The sequence below is a fragment of the Pyxicephalus adspersus genome, chromosome 5 (genome assembly GCF_032062135.1).
Source record: "Pyxicephalus adspersus chromosome 5, UCB_Pads_2.0, whole genome shotgun sequence".
In the NCBI taxonomy this organism is placed as follows: domain Eukaryota; kingdom Metazoa; phylum Chordata; class Amphibia; order Anura; family Pyxicephalidae; genus Pyxicephalus; species Pyxicephalus adspersus.
The window spans coordinates 40,322,161-40,340,910 of NC_092862.1; the positions used below are offsets into that span (position 1 = coordinate 40,322,161).

General features: G+C 37.5%; 1 protein-coding gene across 3 annotated transcripts in view; it reads right to left on the reverse strand.

Moving 5' to 3' along the window:
• The window catches only part of SPIDR (scaffold protein involved in DNA repair), a 207,892-nt gene that overhangs the window by 29,655 nt on the left and 159,487 nt on the right, over positions 1-18,750 (reverse strand). For all 3 annotated transcript variants that reach the window (XM_072411239.1, XM_072411241.1, XM_072411238.1), the window contains 2 exons: positions 5,652-5,813; positions 1,897-1,984 (listed from right to left, as the gene is read on the reverse strand). In XM_072411239.1, coding sequence (XP_072267340.1) covers positions 1,897-1,984; positions 5,652-5,813 — 250 coding nt within the window. The remainder of the gene's footprint in view (positions 1-1,896; positions 1,985-5,651; positions 5,814-18,750) is intronic.

Here is an 18,750-nt window from a genome sequence, read left to right on the forward strand (position 1 = left end):
CCCCTCGCTGTACATTATTAGGCCTCGCACGCTGTACTAAAAGCATCATCAAGTCAGATAGAACCTGCTTTATTTCCTGGCTAAAAGACAAACCCCATTATTTAGCCTCATCACCTGTTACTTACCCACCCCTTTCATTTATTGGATTTCAGTTGTTTCATTGTGGGCATTACTTAGGGCAGTCTTTATGAAACACAACCTGTCTATGAATGCATCAATCCTATAGCCTAAACATTCATCCACATAAGCATTTTGATAACTGCATACCTCCTGCTAAGAGCCAGGCCACTGCTTATTTTAGAGCTCAGAGCTCTTCAGAGGAGTACTAAAGCAGGTGGATGTGATATTTTGAAGAAGCACTCTTCTGGCCTCTCATGTGCGATAACCTCAACTGTATAGAGATGCATGGAATTAGTGATGTAATGGTGTAATGCAGATAGATCATGGCTATAAGTAGAAGACAACACAAGGCTGTACATCACTTCCTCAAATGATCATAGGGCCCTGCCTAAGTCCTCCTCCCAAGAGCCCTCACCATTGATAAGAGCATTAGACTGGCATATATGTCTTAGGCTGGGTACACACTTTTTGCAACACTGGTTGCAATAATTGTTGTTGGAAAGGATCTTTCATGATCCTTTCTAACAACTGAAGACTGAAAAATGCATGAACGAGCGCAGCACCGTTCTGCTCTATGGAGAGGGGAGGGGGAGAATGACGAAGCAGCACTCCGCTGCCCCTCTCCCCTTCACTTTCATTACTATCATTCCTCGTCCCTTGTCTGTGGATCCGCCAGGACGGTCGTCTGGACTACAAGTGCTGGGCTGTGATGAACCCTGAGGCGATTATCGGATGAGAATGACATGTGTACGTAGCCTTAGATTCTATTGCGTAGGATCCTCTTTTCCTCCTCTATAATTTTTTGTACTTTTTAAGTATGCAGGTTTGCCATCTAAAGTCTTTATTTACTGTATAGCGGGTACAGTAAATGTATTGTAGTGCAATATGTTGGTGCTTTATAAAAAAAAGTTATTAATAATCAAACTGCCTTGATGGGTGAATGTCCGCCAAAAGCAGTGGGCAACTGTAGGTAAAGTGCATTTGCATGCAGACCTGACCTAGGTAATACATACATACATACATACATACATACGTAAGATGCTGGGCTCCATTATTGAAAGGACTAAAACTACATGAAAAAAGTGATGGGACATGGACAGCTAGGCTGGGATGAATTTAACTAGATGATCCTAGATGTCCTTAAGCCACCAAATGAGATGTACTCTATCTGATGTGTTTGCAGCTTCTCATTCACACTAAAAAGTTTCAGTACAGGAGATGGGCCTGTATAGGCATACAACACTGAAGAGAAGGATTTTGGTAAACTTACAAATGCTGTTTCAGATTGGATCATTTCCAGCTAGTCTAGTTAGGGACTCAATTAAAACATTTGTGATGTGATTATGGACATTGAAAAGTGATGCATAATCACGTAATATTGGCACTATAAAAACACACACCGAAAATAATATTTATGTTAATGATTGGCTGTGGTAGCATGTTTGTTTTCATTAAAGCCCATCTTCAGGTAAAAAGTGTTTGCAAAATGGTTGCAAATAGGATTTTTTGGGTTAGCGAATCTTAGGGAATGAGGTAAACCTACTCCAATAGTGGAATATATGATCTTTTTTAATAGTCAAGTGACTTTCAGACACTGCAAGCGATGTTACATTACCTGCACCTTTATGCATTAACAACCTGCATAATCATACAAATTAACAGTGAAACTTTAGTTCCACTTTAACACAAATCTAAGGTAATCCCAGGTAGTCCCGCATCTGAGCATGAGTAGATTTGGAAGCTTTGGAGGAAGTAAAGCCAAAACACTTCTCTCACCTGTCCTTGCTCCTGACTTTGTCCATGGATTTTTATAGGAGCCAAAGGAGGCCACAGACTGTCAATCAAACTGAAGAGTCCCGGAGCCCTGCAAATATTTTTACACATTATATTCTACACAATTTACACAAACAAACTATAGTTTTCCATAGAAAATCAGAAGGTGCTTAGTTGTACAAGCAGGATGCACCCATCAGTCATGATTCAGGAGTTAAACATTATACAATGGAATGCGGAAAAAAGGAGGCACGTGAAGCCACTGCATTTTTTCTTTTCTCTTTTTTATTTAGAAAAAACGTTGATAGTTTGGAAGGCTTCCTAACCAGTATGGTCACATAGGCCTCTCGAACAACAATACTTACAAATGTGCAAAACATATTGGGCTTGATTAAAACTCTCCAAAGCTGGGGAGCATACAATATTTTCGTTGAAACTGGGTGATCCAGCAAACCTGGAATGGATCTGGTCAAGGATTGAAAACATTTGCTAACAAATACCAAATTACTTTTAAAACATCCATTCCAACAAGAAATATTCTTACCTTTGACAGAAACATTTTGTATTTTAAAAAATGCTTAAAAAACTTTTACAACTCAATTTACACAATTAGGCACAAAAAACAGGAAAATGTTAACCCCCAAACAGTGAAAATATTCTCACTGTGTATATTAACAACCACCTAGCCCTGTTACAGTGTGGCAGATGCTTGTTAGGGGTAAAATTTACCCGCTGGGCCAAGAAGATGCCAGCAGTAAAGAAAGATGAGAAAGGTGAGTGTTGATGATCTTTGAGGTCTTTATTGCTATGTAAGCTCCTACTGGTAAGATAACGATAGACAAAAGGAGATAAATCTATAATTGGTGAGAAATCATCCAATAAGGCAAATTATATATACACAAATTATGGTATTTTTTCCCCTTTGATAGATTTCCTAACATTCCCCAATATGTTAACAGGCAGTAAATAGGCAATATATGACTTCCACATAGCAAGAACAATGTTGTTCGATTACCTGAAATACCATAATTTTGTCATGTAAAACATCATTGGTTATAATTAGCCTAAATGTTGCTTCATGACCCTAGCAAATATTCATATCTACTAAGTCATTCAGATTGGGATCCATATGATATATGATCCATATGTTTTATTTCATAGATAAAACAATGCCCTTGTTCTTCAGGTTTCTTGTCATGGTTGTGAAATTTCATATTGTTACAAATGTGGCACTGTTTACTTCCTCCCAGTTAGAGAGGTCTGGAGTTTGCCAGGCAGAAGGGAATATCATTAGGCAGTCTGTGGGTCATTATGTGCAGTTGGAGTGTTGTGCTATTCCTGCTCTGACACCAGGAGATTTCCTCATACCCTGTGACACTATGTAAATTAGCCATGTGCAGTGTTCTTTGTGATAAACTCCAGCTTCTCCCACATCACACACAGAGAAGCTTTCCCTCTGTTTCTGTTTCGCTGTAAAAAAAAATGCCTGTCTTTATTTCATAGAAGTGTGATGCAGAACACACCCTTAGTTAAATCTGTTCTCCCTCCACCCCCCACCCCCCCGAGAATGTTGCAATAATTGTGAGTATAATATGTACACCCCATAACTGTAATATATCTCAAAATTTAATTGCTAGAGTAAGTTGCCTTGAACAATTTGGCATTTTAACAAACATAATAAAACCAATTTACTTTAAAAAAAAAATTATAATGATCAAGCCAAGAATTGGTAAAGCTTATATTATTAAACTTAACCTTTGTTTTTTTATTATTAAAGTTAGGTTTTTCATGTCTGCTTGGAATCATAACCAATGTTACATAGGCACAACTCAAGAAACATTTCACAGCTCTTTAGGAAGCGGACAGCAAACAAGAATATATATGTGCTGGTAAAACAAATTTTAGCTTTGGATATACAGTAAATTTAATTGCATAGTTTTTCTATCGTCTGTCACCCAGCTGGGGACATTTTCCCTCACAATTTGTCTTCAATGCCATTGTCATTGATAAAAAAGATTATGGAAAATAATGGGGATAACTGTCTAAAAGAGGGGATTATCCTTCAGGGCAGCAAGTGAAAGGCAATCTTTCTATAAGCAAAAAATGTGATAGTTTTAAACAGTCTCTATCCAAGTGTAAAAAAGGTTTTGGCTTTTGATACACTTTACTTTGTGTCTATGTACATAACTGTACAGAGGCTCAGTGCCTTCTGTATTAGTCTATGCTGAGTTGACAAAAAAAGATCATTGAGTAAATGAGTGTGTTTAATCTCAAAGTATAGCGTGTATTAGGACAATCAAACCTTAATTAGATAGTCATACTGTGGACTGAAGCCAGGAAATGTTTTAGAGGTTCTCCTTGTGCTGAAAAGGAATTTCGAGCTGTCAGGAAATCTTGAACTTGAACAGAAGCCAGTGTAATATCTTTTGCAGAAGATATTTGACTAAGGTACTGTCAGTGCCAAAAATATCTGCACAGAGCAGTGATACAGCTACCACCAAGAGGGATCACAGCCAATGCAGGTTAGGGTACAATTTCTCTACTCCTGATAGCAAATAGTCTCCCTGTTGACTTCAAGACCAAGTTCACATTTTTTTCACATTTTCTACCTGATGTTGATTCAGTGGGATATTTATCTTTTTGATAAAAGTATTAGTCCACCCAAACAACGACTGTTCCATTGTTTCTCATGTGTATGGCGGTCCCCCGACATCTTCATGAACACGCAATGGAATATTGATGAACAACAAATTGGGAACAACCACTGTTATCTCCTATGGGGGGAGCACAATGGAATGTCATTTCCTTGTCCGCCCCCTCCATTTACCAGAACGGAGCTGTGTGTACAGAACTTATTTCATCACAGGTCACTAGAAATAATCACACAAAATATGTTTGCAGAGATAATCCTCTGACGTTTACATGAGGCTTAAGGGGAGCAGAAAATGAGCTACGAAATAAACCTCTTGTACTAGAGTGTCTAATGGCTATAAAAAGCCAGTGGGTGTTGCAGGCCTCAACAGACCACTTTCTTATTAAAAAATGTCATATTATTATATTGCCAATTTCGAATCACTATAATCCTAGCGTTTCTTAATTATTTAAATGTGACTGGTTTCCCATGGATAACTAAACCAAAAATAAAGAGCCTGTGAAGGGCAATCAACAACATGGCTGCAAGTATTGCATAGACTGAATAAGAAATAAAGTACAATACAAGAAACATTAAGGACTGCTTATAAGGTTTACTACCACCGAAAAAAATACAAAAATCAGAGAAGCAAATAGATACAAATTTTAAACAGAAAACTAAAATTCAATTACCAAAAAAGGGTTTGGTGAAGTAGTAGAGAGAATATATATATATATATATATATATATATATAATAATACACACACACACACATACTGCTCAATATTCACTGCAATGATGGACATGTTTACCAGAAACCAGTATATATATTCATATTCTCAACTGGTTCTCTTTTACCAGAGAATGAAGCCTTATCACATGTTGCTGTTCTATATCCATGTTATGGGTCACATTCCCCTCCAAAAAGCTAAAGATTATGTACACACATCTGGAGAACAACGTTTTCCTCATCATGATATTTAATACATGTGGCAATGGAGATTGAAATTTCACCTGTGATGGACAGGTTGCTGGTGTAATTTATCAGGCATGCATATAGTAGAATGGTGGTGTTATAACCATATAAATATTATTGATATCTTCAAGAGTTTTTATTTTTTTTTACCTTGCCCTTGTTGTTCTTTGCAAAATCTTCAGTCCAGAAAAACAACAAGATTTGCCTTCCAACATTTGGCAATATTTTTCTGCATCTTCTATAGCAGTAACCGTTAAGTGTACTTGTAGTTCACTAAATATTCCATAGGCATCTTGAATGAGAAGACATAATCTGAAAAACAAATACACATATAGGCAAACATAAAACATGTTACTGACCACTGTAGAACTAAAGCTGTCTACATTTCACAAATCCACCTAATCAATGTACCAACTATCGCTCACAAATGATCAATTAAGACTGGAGGGCTTGAAAATCAGAGAACATCTAGGGTATTCTTACACAAGGTAAGTGTACACTAGGAGCTTAGTCTGTTACAAAGAGCAAATATGCACAGCTGAAGCTCTGAGGACAACATGCAGATACAGTTCCTCTTTAAAGTAATCCTATGCCTGGGCTGCGGATAGTCAAGTATTTACATGTTCAATAAAATAAGTTAGCTTTAATAGAAGTACACAATGACATACAGTCAGGTCCATAAATACTTGGACAGAGACAACTTTTTTCTAACTTTGGTTCTGTACATTACCACAATTCATTTTAAATGAAACAACTCAGATGCAGTTGAACTGCTGACTTTCAGCTTTAATTCAGTGGGTTGAACAAAAAGATTGCATAAAAATGTGAAGAACTAAAGCCTTTTTTTGACTCAACTCCGAACCTCTTTTTATGCAACTGCTCCGTGTTCATATTGGTGACTGCTGAAAGCAAAAGTGCTTGTGCTGTAAACTTTAAAGATGAGTTGCTTCACAGTGCCTGCAGCTGCAGAGGTCATGGGCATTTTTTGAAGCTAATTTACTGCTTTTTTTGGTTATGGGTGTGTAAATATTTGATTGTTCCCAGCATGGTCACAGATTTATTTTAAAAAGGAAGTGTGTGGGCTAAGAATATGTAAGCATTTAAAAATATTCACAGACTGGCCACCATTGCATTTTAAAGTTTTGATAAAGCTAACATTTATGGATTTCCAATGCTGGAAACAACATAATTTGTTTGGTACCTGTAATAAAAAAATGAATGTTGTGCCTAGACTGCTTACTGCAGATGTTACCGCTTCATCTTTTGACACATACCACATGAGTTTCTGAAGTTTGTTTAGCATACAAACTCTCCCCAACCAAGCAAGCGTGTTTTTAGGTTTTCTAAATCTGAAGGTGAAAAGACCTTCCCAAATGCAGTTCTTTAATATACTGCCTCACACTTGGCAAGGTAAATAATTTGCTTTAGACATGACCTGAAAAAGTGGGTAAACCTGGAAGAAGCCCCATTCTTTTAGCTGAATCAGCTTTGAGACACTTTCCACTCTCCAGAAACAGCCACTAATAGGGCAACAATAAAAGCAGCTATTTAATATCTCAATTCTGCCTCTTGCCCAATCAGTCCCCTATGCTTTCCATCTTCGTCCACATTTTTTTCTGGATGCTTGCTTTCTGGAGACGCAGTAACTTTTTGTACGCTACGATTGCTTATTCCACCTTTATTAAATAGATCACAATTATACACATGGAAGATTTCATCTTTTATTGGTATAATTTTATCCAAATGTATGTGTTTAGACATATTGTTTACAGAGTTGTCAAAGTTATGAATTTTGGTTAAAAACTTGAGTCAGTAACCAACATGGCTTTCAGTTCTCAGCTCCGATATCAAGCTGCCCACACTTCTCTTGATAATCAAATACATGCCCGGACCATTTCCTGGTACACACGAGGGCAGTGGGTTTTGGGAATGCTGACTAAGTGGTTGGGATTTTATAAAAGAATGCTATGAAATGTGGCAGATATTTATCTACTGAGATGCAAGATATTGCTATTCAAAATTGCATTAAAAAATACCCAGCATAAATTGTGATCCTTACTGAAATCCAGAGAATTTTGTCTTATCAGTGTGTCTTTGAAGATAAGCATGTCATAAAATGTGTGACTGTGTAACTGTATGATACACTAAAGCATGTGGCTATAATTAGTAACAATTACCATATTGACACTGATGAAGGGATCTGTAACCAGTGTAAAGTCCGTATAGCTGACATAAAATGTAATAGAAATAGTCTAAAAAAAAAAAAAGAATAATCTAATGACTAGTTTTGTACAGTTTAAAGGCTCTCTTTCACCATCCAAGTGTTGGTCTTTTGCAACAAAGTAGAATTTTACCAGGATACAAACCGAAACTTTACAGGGACACAGACCACAATAAAAACCTGAGAAATGGTCGGACATTTCCCAATCTAAAACAAAAAAAAATGGCGGGAGTTTTACTTTCCCAATACTGATTTTTCTTGAGAGAATCAAAGGGAACCTAGATGGTTTATTTCAAAAGTAGATTCAAACCCAATCACTAAGGTCCAACCGTATCCTAGTAACGGTATTTCACAAAATTATAAAAAACCTAGTGATACATCCATGGAGGTCCTTGTTCGGGTACTTCTTGTTTAGTTTCCCAATTGTGCTCCTAAATTTTTATACTGTTGCATGCAAGGTTGGTTAAGAAGTGTAAGTATTGACACTGATTGCGCAGTCGATGCTAGAGCGAGTTAATGTAAACAGGAAGATGCTAAATTGGAAAAAAAAGTTTTACTTGTTTATGATACCCCACAAACTAAATGTCATACAGTTAGTATACTATTCCACTTTAAATAGACTGTACCACTTCTGAAAAATATAAACAAAACAGTGCCTGTAAAAGAACACAGGTATTACTTGCATGTAATACTGTCTGCACCGCTTCATCTTGGCTCTCTACTGCTGCAAAAGAACTGTCTGCATACAACACAGGGTGTCAGATGCCTGGTCACTCGCTGAACACTGCAGCTTTTTTACGCTCACGGAGTTAGTGAGAGGAACCACAGACTAAGAAAAAAGGGGGAAAGAGGCATGCACTGCTGGAATAACTGGATACAGAAGATTCTACAAGTCACGTGTGAGAAAATACACAGGTGTAACACAAAGGTGTAAAGCTGGTCTCAAAGATTTTTCAGTTTGTATAGTATAATATATCAAGTAATTGTAAATTATGGACTTCAGGACTGTACAGAGTGACTGCTTACCGAAATGCTAGACATTTGGCAGTCACCAGGTGCAAATATGAACTAGAAGACAACTATTTTTCTAATATTTTTTTAGGAAGACTTGGTTCATGCAACAGAAAGTACAGAGTCAAATGTCAATACAGAAGTATTCTAAATTATTTTTATTGTGAAAAGCTAAAGAGGTGCTATGCTTAATCTTGCTTTACTATCTGTGTACGGATCTGGGAGAAACATGTATGATGTCAGTTATTTTTGCATTTTGTATTTCTCTAGCTATGCAGCTTTAACACTTCTATCCTCATGGATGTGTGCTTAGCAATTGCTAACTTATTAAAGAAAATACAAAAATAAAAGCAGTCTGGCTGATCCTAACACTCATAACTGCACTAATAAAGAAAATCTTAAACGTGATCATTTTTATTTTGGGAAAGTAAGGGATTATTCCTCAATACCAACATTTTTGAAGGCTATGAATATCTTCATATTATTCTACTATATATATATATATATATATATATATATATATATGCAATATGAAAGACATCAATTTTAAGCGAGGCTTTTAAAGCCAGTACCATCAATTTATTACAAAAATAACAAAATTATACAGCCCAACAGCACAACCATGTTCCTATTCCATTTGCTTCCCTTGCAAGCTGACTCACTTGCAAGCCGATGGAAAAGGAACATGGTTGTGCTGTTGGTATATGTGTTTGAGGACTGAAGGACATGAAACTTAGGATCACTGTGATTTATATTGAAAATTGAAAGAGATTACTGACTAATTAGCTAAACAGGATTTGAATATACCATTGCCGCCATAACCACCTCCTTCCTTGCAACAATTTTAAATAGGAGGGCTGTGGAAGTACAAACATCAGACTTCTCCTCTCCTACCTCCTGATTTTTTTCTGCGAAACGCGTCGAGAAGTAATTCAGAATTTATACCTTTTGGGGGTATTCTGTAAGGAGAGGTCATTATATACACCCACATTTTTTTTGTGTTTTATGTATTTGAATTGATGTTTGTTTTTATTGTTTATTATTAATAAAATGTTGTTATTTTTGTAATATATTGATGGTACTGGTTTTAAAAGTCCCGCTTAAAATCAATGTCTTTCATCGTATAACTTTACTTTGATCTGCCACTTGTTGTCAAGCAGCAATGTGACAGACCTGCCAGCAACCCGCACACGTGCTGCAGGGATTCTACAATCAATTCATCAAACAAATTAAACCATTATGAACATTAAATACAGAATTACATGGACATATTTTTGTACTTCTTACACAGCTGCAAAAATGCTGCCACAAAGAATCCCCAGAATATATGGAGACATTCCGAAGTCTATTTGGTGTTACACACATGGCCAATATGCATTTACAGAAGCACTATATTATGTCAAATATAATGCAGAAAGGGCTACAGGCACACTTGTGATCATGAGCTGCTGTGCGTGTAAGGAAAAGGTTTACTTCTGGTTTACACATGCTGTTAAACTGGAATAGGCCCACATGTGCACATAATGTTTGCCTATGCTTTTATCAGAAACAAGCAAGGTTCACTGGGGTTGGACTGATACTCTCTGACCCTGAGGGGGTTTCTCTTATCTTGTTCTGAGGTGTATTCTTGCAGAGCAACAAGGGCACACAGACACACGCACTGCTGACACTCCCGTCTCAATCAGCACACACACACATGCACAGACACCACTATAGTAACTTGTCAGGTCAAGTTTTAAGGTGCAGCTCCATAACCTATCATCGTCACTCTATTGACACCTGGACTGGAAGCGGTGAACTTCAAGGAGCAATTTTCACTGCTCAGAGCCAATTTCCCTCTCAAACTTCCGTGTGGTATGCATGTCATATCTATACCATCAGAGCTGGAGACACTGGACTGGCATCTCTGATATAATGACGTCTGGAAGGAAACATCCTCGTTCTGCTGAATAAAGGGACTTTTTTCCAGCCACCAAAAAAAATTTAAAGTTATTTTGCTGCTTATAACATATGTTTCTGGAAGAATCCACAGGATATGTTTCCTACTTATGTCTAATCTGGCCTGTCTCGTGTTAGCGTTAATTGATAAATATTTACATCTCGGTTAAGATTTTGAAAGCAAGGATATTGCATAATCTTGTGTAGCAGAGGCTGTGGTGGGAGTGGAGAGGATAGGGGGATTGTACACGGATTACACTGACTGACAACATCCAACACTTTTTTACCATGTACACATAACAGATTTTATACCATGTATTTTTTTTTTTATTCTGAAATGGTAATGCATTTTTTTGGGGGAAAATGTGAAAATACACATTACAATATGCACAATGGTATCTATTTGATTACAAAATTCAAAGTTATTGCAAAAAAGAATAAAAGTTGATTACATTAATATATTACTGTGCAAATGAATGTAAACATGAATCGTACACTTAAAACATCTAAAATAAGTGTGTGCAAAAAAATATCTTGTTTGTGCCATAACAATCATATTACTTATTCAATTTCCAACCAATCGTGGAGTAGCCAAAATCAGCCTTTCTCAATCTTTTTTAATGAGGAGGAACCCTTGAAATAGCTTTCATGTCTTAGGGAACCCCTATTATAATTACAACACTCACAGCTCACAGTAAATTGGTGAGGTGGTCAGTGGGAAGAATGCCTCTAACATTGCTGGCCATTGGGAAGAATGTCACCTTTACTGATCATTGGTGTCAATGAAATTGACCCAAGATGCACAAATTTCTCTTTTTTCAAGGAACCCCTTTCAACCTCTAGAGAAAACCTGATTGAGAAACACTGAGCCAAGTAATTACTAAGAGAAACAGAAACAGTTTAAGCATTCTTATCTTTGAATGCTATTGTGAGTGAGCTGGCATTAATATTCTCCTAAACAGCCTGCCTACCATTTACACTTTAGAATTTAGCTGATGCGGAAGTATCCCAAAATAAAATACAAATTCTGTTTCTCAAGGGGTCCATTGATGTGTTTCCCTCTTAGCAATCTTTTCATACATAAATGAAAGAGTTCCTTGTAATGCCATAAATAATATATCTTTTCATCATATTGAATCATATTGACTGGTTCCTGCTATTCAATTAAAAGAATGAGCTTGCTAAATCTTTGAGGTGTACATACATGGAGGAATCTTATTATTCCTAATGTTTCCCTTGGAGAAGCTTCCATTTATGCCTCATGAAACCACAAGTGGTTGTCAACTCACTAAATACAGGTCTAAATACAGCCCCTAAAATTACTGGGGGGAGGGGGGGGGGTACATGTAATATTCAGTATATATGGAATAGAACAGAAGTAACTGCTACAGACTGGGAACAGTTCACAAAAAACAGCTAGAGATTATTACGGTTTTATCTTATTACTACCATCTGGTCTAAGGGCCTTGCCATAAGCAACCGACAGCAGCATGGAGCCATTTTGCCACAGTTTGAGCACAAAGGGTATACATATCTTTTTTTTTATTATAACCTAACTGTAATATTAAAATAACATTCATGAAAAAGTAACCTTACAGAGACAAATTTACAAAGTACAAGGCTGTCCTTAAAACTCAATGTCAGCTGGCATTTAAAAAAGTTAAACATACCATCTGGATATATTTGGCAAAGTTTGTGTGCTTGAAGGGCTTATGCAAACCTGCAGTTTTGTGCATTAGTGTTGCGTTGCTTTAAGGCAGTCCACTCATTTTTAAGAGGCTGCCTGCGGAAGAAATAATACAACTGCACTATTTTTGATAGTGCAACACATCACAAATGACAGTGAGAAACGGCCCTACAAGGAATATATATACCCATGCTCTAAATACCTGTTTTAATGCACATTTCCACAAAACACAAGTGTTGATCCAACACTACTGTCGTATTTACAGTTTCAACTTCACCCTGACATTGAAATGCTTTAATAAGGATTGAAGTGTCAAATGTTACATGAAGAGAAGATAAACTATGTCATTGGCCATGGTCAGGAGGTTGTATGACTAAGGTAAGTAAGAGTTATTAACGGAAAATATAGATATCAGTGAATGTAATTGTATTTACTGTTAAATATTTACAAAATGCCCATGAATAAATCACACAATTAATTGATCTCAAGTATTATCAGTGTACTTTGGACTAACAGGTGGTAATCTGTGAGTGTGTAGTTTACAGTAAGGATTAGGCTACCATTCCAAGTTACATGATGTCACACCTCTGCCTTTAATCACTCCTTCATAAAACAACATTTTATTTGCAGTATTCTTCCATAGACAGTGCAGTCAATCCTCATGGAGTAATAGGAACTGATCCCTATTTAATGTACAGTGCTGCGTAATATGTGGGTGCTATATAAATACTGTTCATAATAACTGATGGCAAGGACATTTTAAAGGTGGTGTCAATCACTGCATAGCTACTAATCTGCAATGACTACTCAACAATTTCACTGGACAGTAATCGTGTCAAACTGTCAAAGAACAGTAATGTTGTGTTTGTTGCTTTAAAAAAATTGTTAGTGACTTTTGGGTTCCAGTTTTACTGCACTTGAGTGCTTGAGCAGTGTGTTTTGTTCTATGCAGAGGGGGGAAAGAGATGGCTTAATGACTTCATGGGACATATCTTTTAGGTTTTTTTTACCTGAGACAATCATGAATGATCTTAGGTAGAATTACCTGTCTAATAATATTAACCATTATTTACTAAGTGCCAAAATATTACACAGCACTGTACAATATGAAGGGGGTGCAATTGACAAACCTGCATACTTGACAAGTACAGACAGTGACACAAGAAAAAGACCTTGCCCAACACAGCTTACAATCTGAAAGGTGGGGGAGCATAGTATAAAATAAGAGGGGGGTACGCAATGGTGGCTAATTAGTGATGAATTAGGAGATAGCTGAAGATAGGCAAGGCACATTTTACCAAGGGTAGTAAGGGGTTGTTTACAGGTGCTAAAGGTACAAGAAAGCATAAAAAAAATGAGCAAAAGAGTGGGGGAGCTCTGAAGAAGCCTTGGAGTCCTTCATGGAAAGAGGTGATGAGTGAGGAAATCACAGGAGGGGCAGATAGGTTGGCTAGGGGTATGTTTGTATATCAGGTCAGAAAGGTAGCTGGGATAAAAGAACAAGAGCTGTGGAGCGAATTAAAAACAAGGCACAGCTGCTTGATTTTGATTCTTAGCTGAAATGGAAGCCAGTGTAGAGATTTGCAAAGAAAGGCTGCATATGAGGAGTAGTGGAAGGAAAGATAAGTCTAGCAGCGGAGTTTATCATAGATTGTGTAGAGAAGGAAGTCTAGATAGTGGAATACCATTGATAAGGATGTTGCAGTAGGTCCAAGCAAGAGATAAGCATGTTACCTGAAGTTTGTGGTCTCTGCGGACAGGAAGGGGCATATTTTAGGGATGTTGCACAGGCTTAGGTGGCAGGACCTAGACATGTCCTGAATGAAGGGAGTACAGAGTCAAAGGTGACATGAAAAAAGAAAGGATGTGGGGCATGTTATTAGAGATTTTAGGGGGAGATTTGGATGGCTGAGAGAGGGAGGGTGTGGATGTGATAAGATATATAGGTTATAATGCACAATATAATTATCTGACCATGCACTTTGATGATTTGCAAAAAAAAAAAAAGTTCTTAGACTAATGTCATTATAGTAGTATAGACTGGATGTTAAATCATTTTCATGATGAACTCATTGGCAAATGTAGGCAGTTAAAATATGAGTTTTATTGTACCAAAACTACCCTGCAAGTTTTCCAGTAATTTCCAAATAACCGAAAAAATACATAATATGCATGAAGAGTCAAATCTGTAACAGGAGGTAGACAAAGATTAGGCAAATCTGTGCATCCATCTTTATATGGGGCCAAATATAAATCTAAAAAGTTTGAGAATGTATTGCAGTTAAGGGATCTTTAGCACACAATCAAAGTATATAGGAATCTGTGGAATATGATTACTGACTGTCTCAAAAAAGTTAGTAGCCTTGGTATGTCTGGCTTCAAAACTTTCTGAATTATTGACATGGCATAAACGTGAAGTAAATTAAGTCAGTGCACGCCTAGAACTAATCTGCATTCTTGTTCTGGGATAGTAGTTAAGACAGCATTAAAAGTGTAAATCTGGGTCAAACGAGGTTTAAAACCCTTCAGTTTATTATTTTTTTCATGGTTTGTGCACCACTTGGAACATTTGCTTGCATTGTATGTAGAAATAAGTTTATATGCACAATAGTTGATTTACATAGATGGGTTTTAAAACAATGGGCCACATTTAAACCACTTTAAAGCTATCGTTTAGGAAAACAAAAATTATTAGCTGCTCTCAGTGGACATATAATAAAGTAATATCTTATATAATATAATATAATATATATATGTAATATAATAAAGTAATATCTTATCTATAATAAAGTAATGTTTTATAAATGACATCTAGAAATACTTATTGTGCTTAAGTACACTGACAAATTCACCTTTTGCCCAGATTTCTCCTAGCAGTGCACTTTTAAGACATGAGACTGAACCCAGGTAATTCTTGCTTTGAAAGTTTTGCACTGTAAAATCATCCAAGGAATTGATGTCCTGTCAGTCTCTCAAGATTTGGAGGTGATATATATGGTGATGTCACTAGTATACTGCTCACCACCCACTACTCAATGCCCTAATCAGCTTCATTTATTCTGTAGTTCATTTTGGCTATGACAGGAAGAACAAAAACCTGGTCCTTTACCAAGATGGCCGCAACCTTTAAAAAACACAGGGCGAAATGAAGCATGGTCAACAACGTAAAGGATCAGCTGAATGTAGCTCATTGGTAATATGAGTGAGCTAATTTTTGCTCCCAACTGGCCTTTTATGGGTGCAGCTTCCAATTCTTTAAAGGAAAATGCAGTTGATAATGTGGGTAATGGCATGAACTTTTTTTGCTTCACTTTTCAATTACTTTTACTGAGTTGGGAGCGTAAACACGGCACTTCTGTTTTTAACAAATCTACTCACTTACAATAAAAGTTTTATTGCTACAAGGCATATACAATTTATGTAAGTAGAGAATATATATTTCATGTAAAGTATAATCTCCTAGAGCAATGATCCCAAACCTTTTCAGACCTATGGACCACTAAACTTACGGGCTCCGGACCAGCATGTGCGGCGGCGCTGTGAGACGTGGACAGGAAGAAACTTCCCTATAGTGACGTCATGATGCCAAAACTTGCCCATTCTCCCATCGCAGGTCTCAGCCTCAAGCCTCAGCCTCAACCGCTTTGAGGCTGCAATCCCTACGGAAGACATAGTCTGCGCTGATGTGCACCTGCCTGCCAGAGCCGCGGACCACTAGTGGTCTGTTGACCACCGGTTGGCGACCGCTATCTTGAGTGTAAGCTCTTCTGGGTAGGGTCCCCTCCTGCTTAGTCACTGTTTGTATCTGTCTGTCATTTGCAAGCCCTAAAGTACAGCTCTGTGTAATATGTTGGTGCTATATACTGTAAAATAATAATATTATTAAAAATGCTTTAGGTAAAAGCTAAGGTGTCTTAACAGAAGTATATTTCCTTTCCAGGAGCAACTGGCAATAAATATTGAGCAAAAGTCATCTTCTCATAGTGAAGTTGGTTCATTCATATTATACAAAAACATCATAGCTCTTCATGTGTAAAGACTGCAACAGATGTCACCATCTGGGCATTGGTAACTGTAAAAATGCAACTATAAGGCCAGAAAAAACATTGGTTCTATAAATATGGATACCTCCTGCTGGGAGATACCGTGATAAAGAAAAAACATTTAAAAACAAACCTGCATGCTTGTACAGGAAAACAAAATGTAAGCCTATCCGGGATGACAGGAATAGTGATGACTGGGATGTGTCACGCTCTCATTCGCCTCCCCACCTCCTTGTTTATGTCCTCTTCTCTCATTCATTGGCCAAGCAATGCAGGAGGGTATGAACTGTATGAGTGTGTGGCTGAGCACATGGGGAGTGTTTACAAGCAGTGCAGTAGAAGTTCCAGCACAATTCCAGGAATAAAGATTAGAATTTTTCTACACCCCCTCTATCTCTTTTCTCTCTCTCTTCTTTCTCTAGGTCAATATGTCAACTTGTGACAGGCAATAAAAGATCACAGAGGGCAGGCCTCCCTCTCCCTATTTTCCCTGCAGTCCTATGGAAAGGAGGCCTCTGTGGGAGAGCTGACAAGACTCTGGGGTGGGTGGAGAGCTTTAGCTCTTCAATTCTACCAACCACAGCACAGGGGACAGTGATAAACAGCGTTCTCTTGAAACAAGATACAACAGTACATTTTGTTCTTCTTTGACTGAAAAACAACTAGACTTCTCCCAGCCCTAAATAAACAGTTAATCCTGGTGTTTATCTTTCTCTTCTGCAGCAGTTCATAGAATGCTGTTTCATATCTGGCTTATAGCAAACTTTTGTGTTAAAGAGACAACACAGTTAACCCCTGCAAATCTTTGAAATATTAAGTCAGTGCTCATGTAAATATGTCACTGACAATCAGCTGTTCATAAACATGAGATGATCACTTTACAAGCCAAGTTATTTGACCAGATTGTAAAGCAATCATATGTCTATGGCCATCAGCTTACACTATCTAATTTATCAAGGGGCCAGACTGATCAGACTTCTTTACATCATTCACAAAGAACCCTCAGAAATAGAGGAAGTACGGTATATTTACCACCTAGCCAAGGGAAAAGACTTTAGCCAGTCACCGTACCATTTTACATCCAGCTGGAGGTTAAAGAAATGTTATATATGTATGGCTGCAATTGGATGTTAGATGAAATTTTCCCTCCACCTACACACTACTACATTCATTATTATGGCCATTCCTGGTACCTTTCTTATATTTGTCTTGAACTATTAGATAGATATTTAAATAAAAGGGGTTTCAGGGTGCTTATATATCATTATATAAACAAACAACTATCTGATAAATGTGAGAATTTTATTTCTATTGTCAAAATTATTTAATAAAATCACAGCAAAAAAAACTACTACCTAACAGGTGCTAGTAAATTACTGATTTTACAGGCTGAAACAATACCCCAATTACCCCAATCTTAGACTATAGTACAGGAAGTATAAAAGGGATCCCATATATTCCTGCTTATTAGGGGCAGATACACAGATAAAGGGCAATATGAAAACAATAGTGGGCAATAGCTGGCACCTGGTACTGGCCTCTTTTGCTGCCCTGGTATGAAGGTGGTAACTAGCACAGTCAAATTCTCCTATCTGCTTTCCAGCATAGAACATGGCAGCTGGATTCCATTGGCACATCTACATCTGTGAGATCTTAATTTCTGTGCTTCAGGTTTCCCGGCATGAAGGACTCTCTCTGATGGAGACAGACTTTTGAAGACTGGTATAAGTAAATTAACCATTTGCTTCTTTATAGGATGTGGCTGTTCACTTTTTGAGGAGAGGTGACAAGACCACTAACCATGGTGCTGTCAGCAAGTTGCATTCTTTTATTACAACTATATCGTCATATTTGACAACTGCATTCACTTTGCAATAACAGGGTCTGATACATTGGGCCTGACTTAATAAAAATTTTCAAGACTAGAGAAGATAGTCTATCATGGGAGAACTTGAGTGATCTAGCAAGCCTGGAAAGAATTTAGTCAAGCTCTTTGTCATCAATGGGCAGCACGGTGGCTCAGAGGTAAGTGCTCTGCAGCGCTAGATCCCAGGTTTGAATCTCGGCCAAGACACTATTTGCATGGAGTTTTCAGGTTCTCCTCATGTTTGCGTGGGTTTCCTCCGGGAAACCCACGCATGTGGTTTCCTCCCACATTCCAAAAATATGCAGTTAGGTTCATTGACTACTCCCCAAAATCGACCTTAGACTGTTATAAAGACACATGACTGAGGTAGGGACAGATTGTGAGCTCCTTTGAGGGACAGCTAGTGAAATGACTATGGACTTTGTACAGCGCTGCGTAATATGATGGCACTATATAAATACTGTGTAAAAAAAAGAATAATA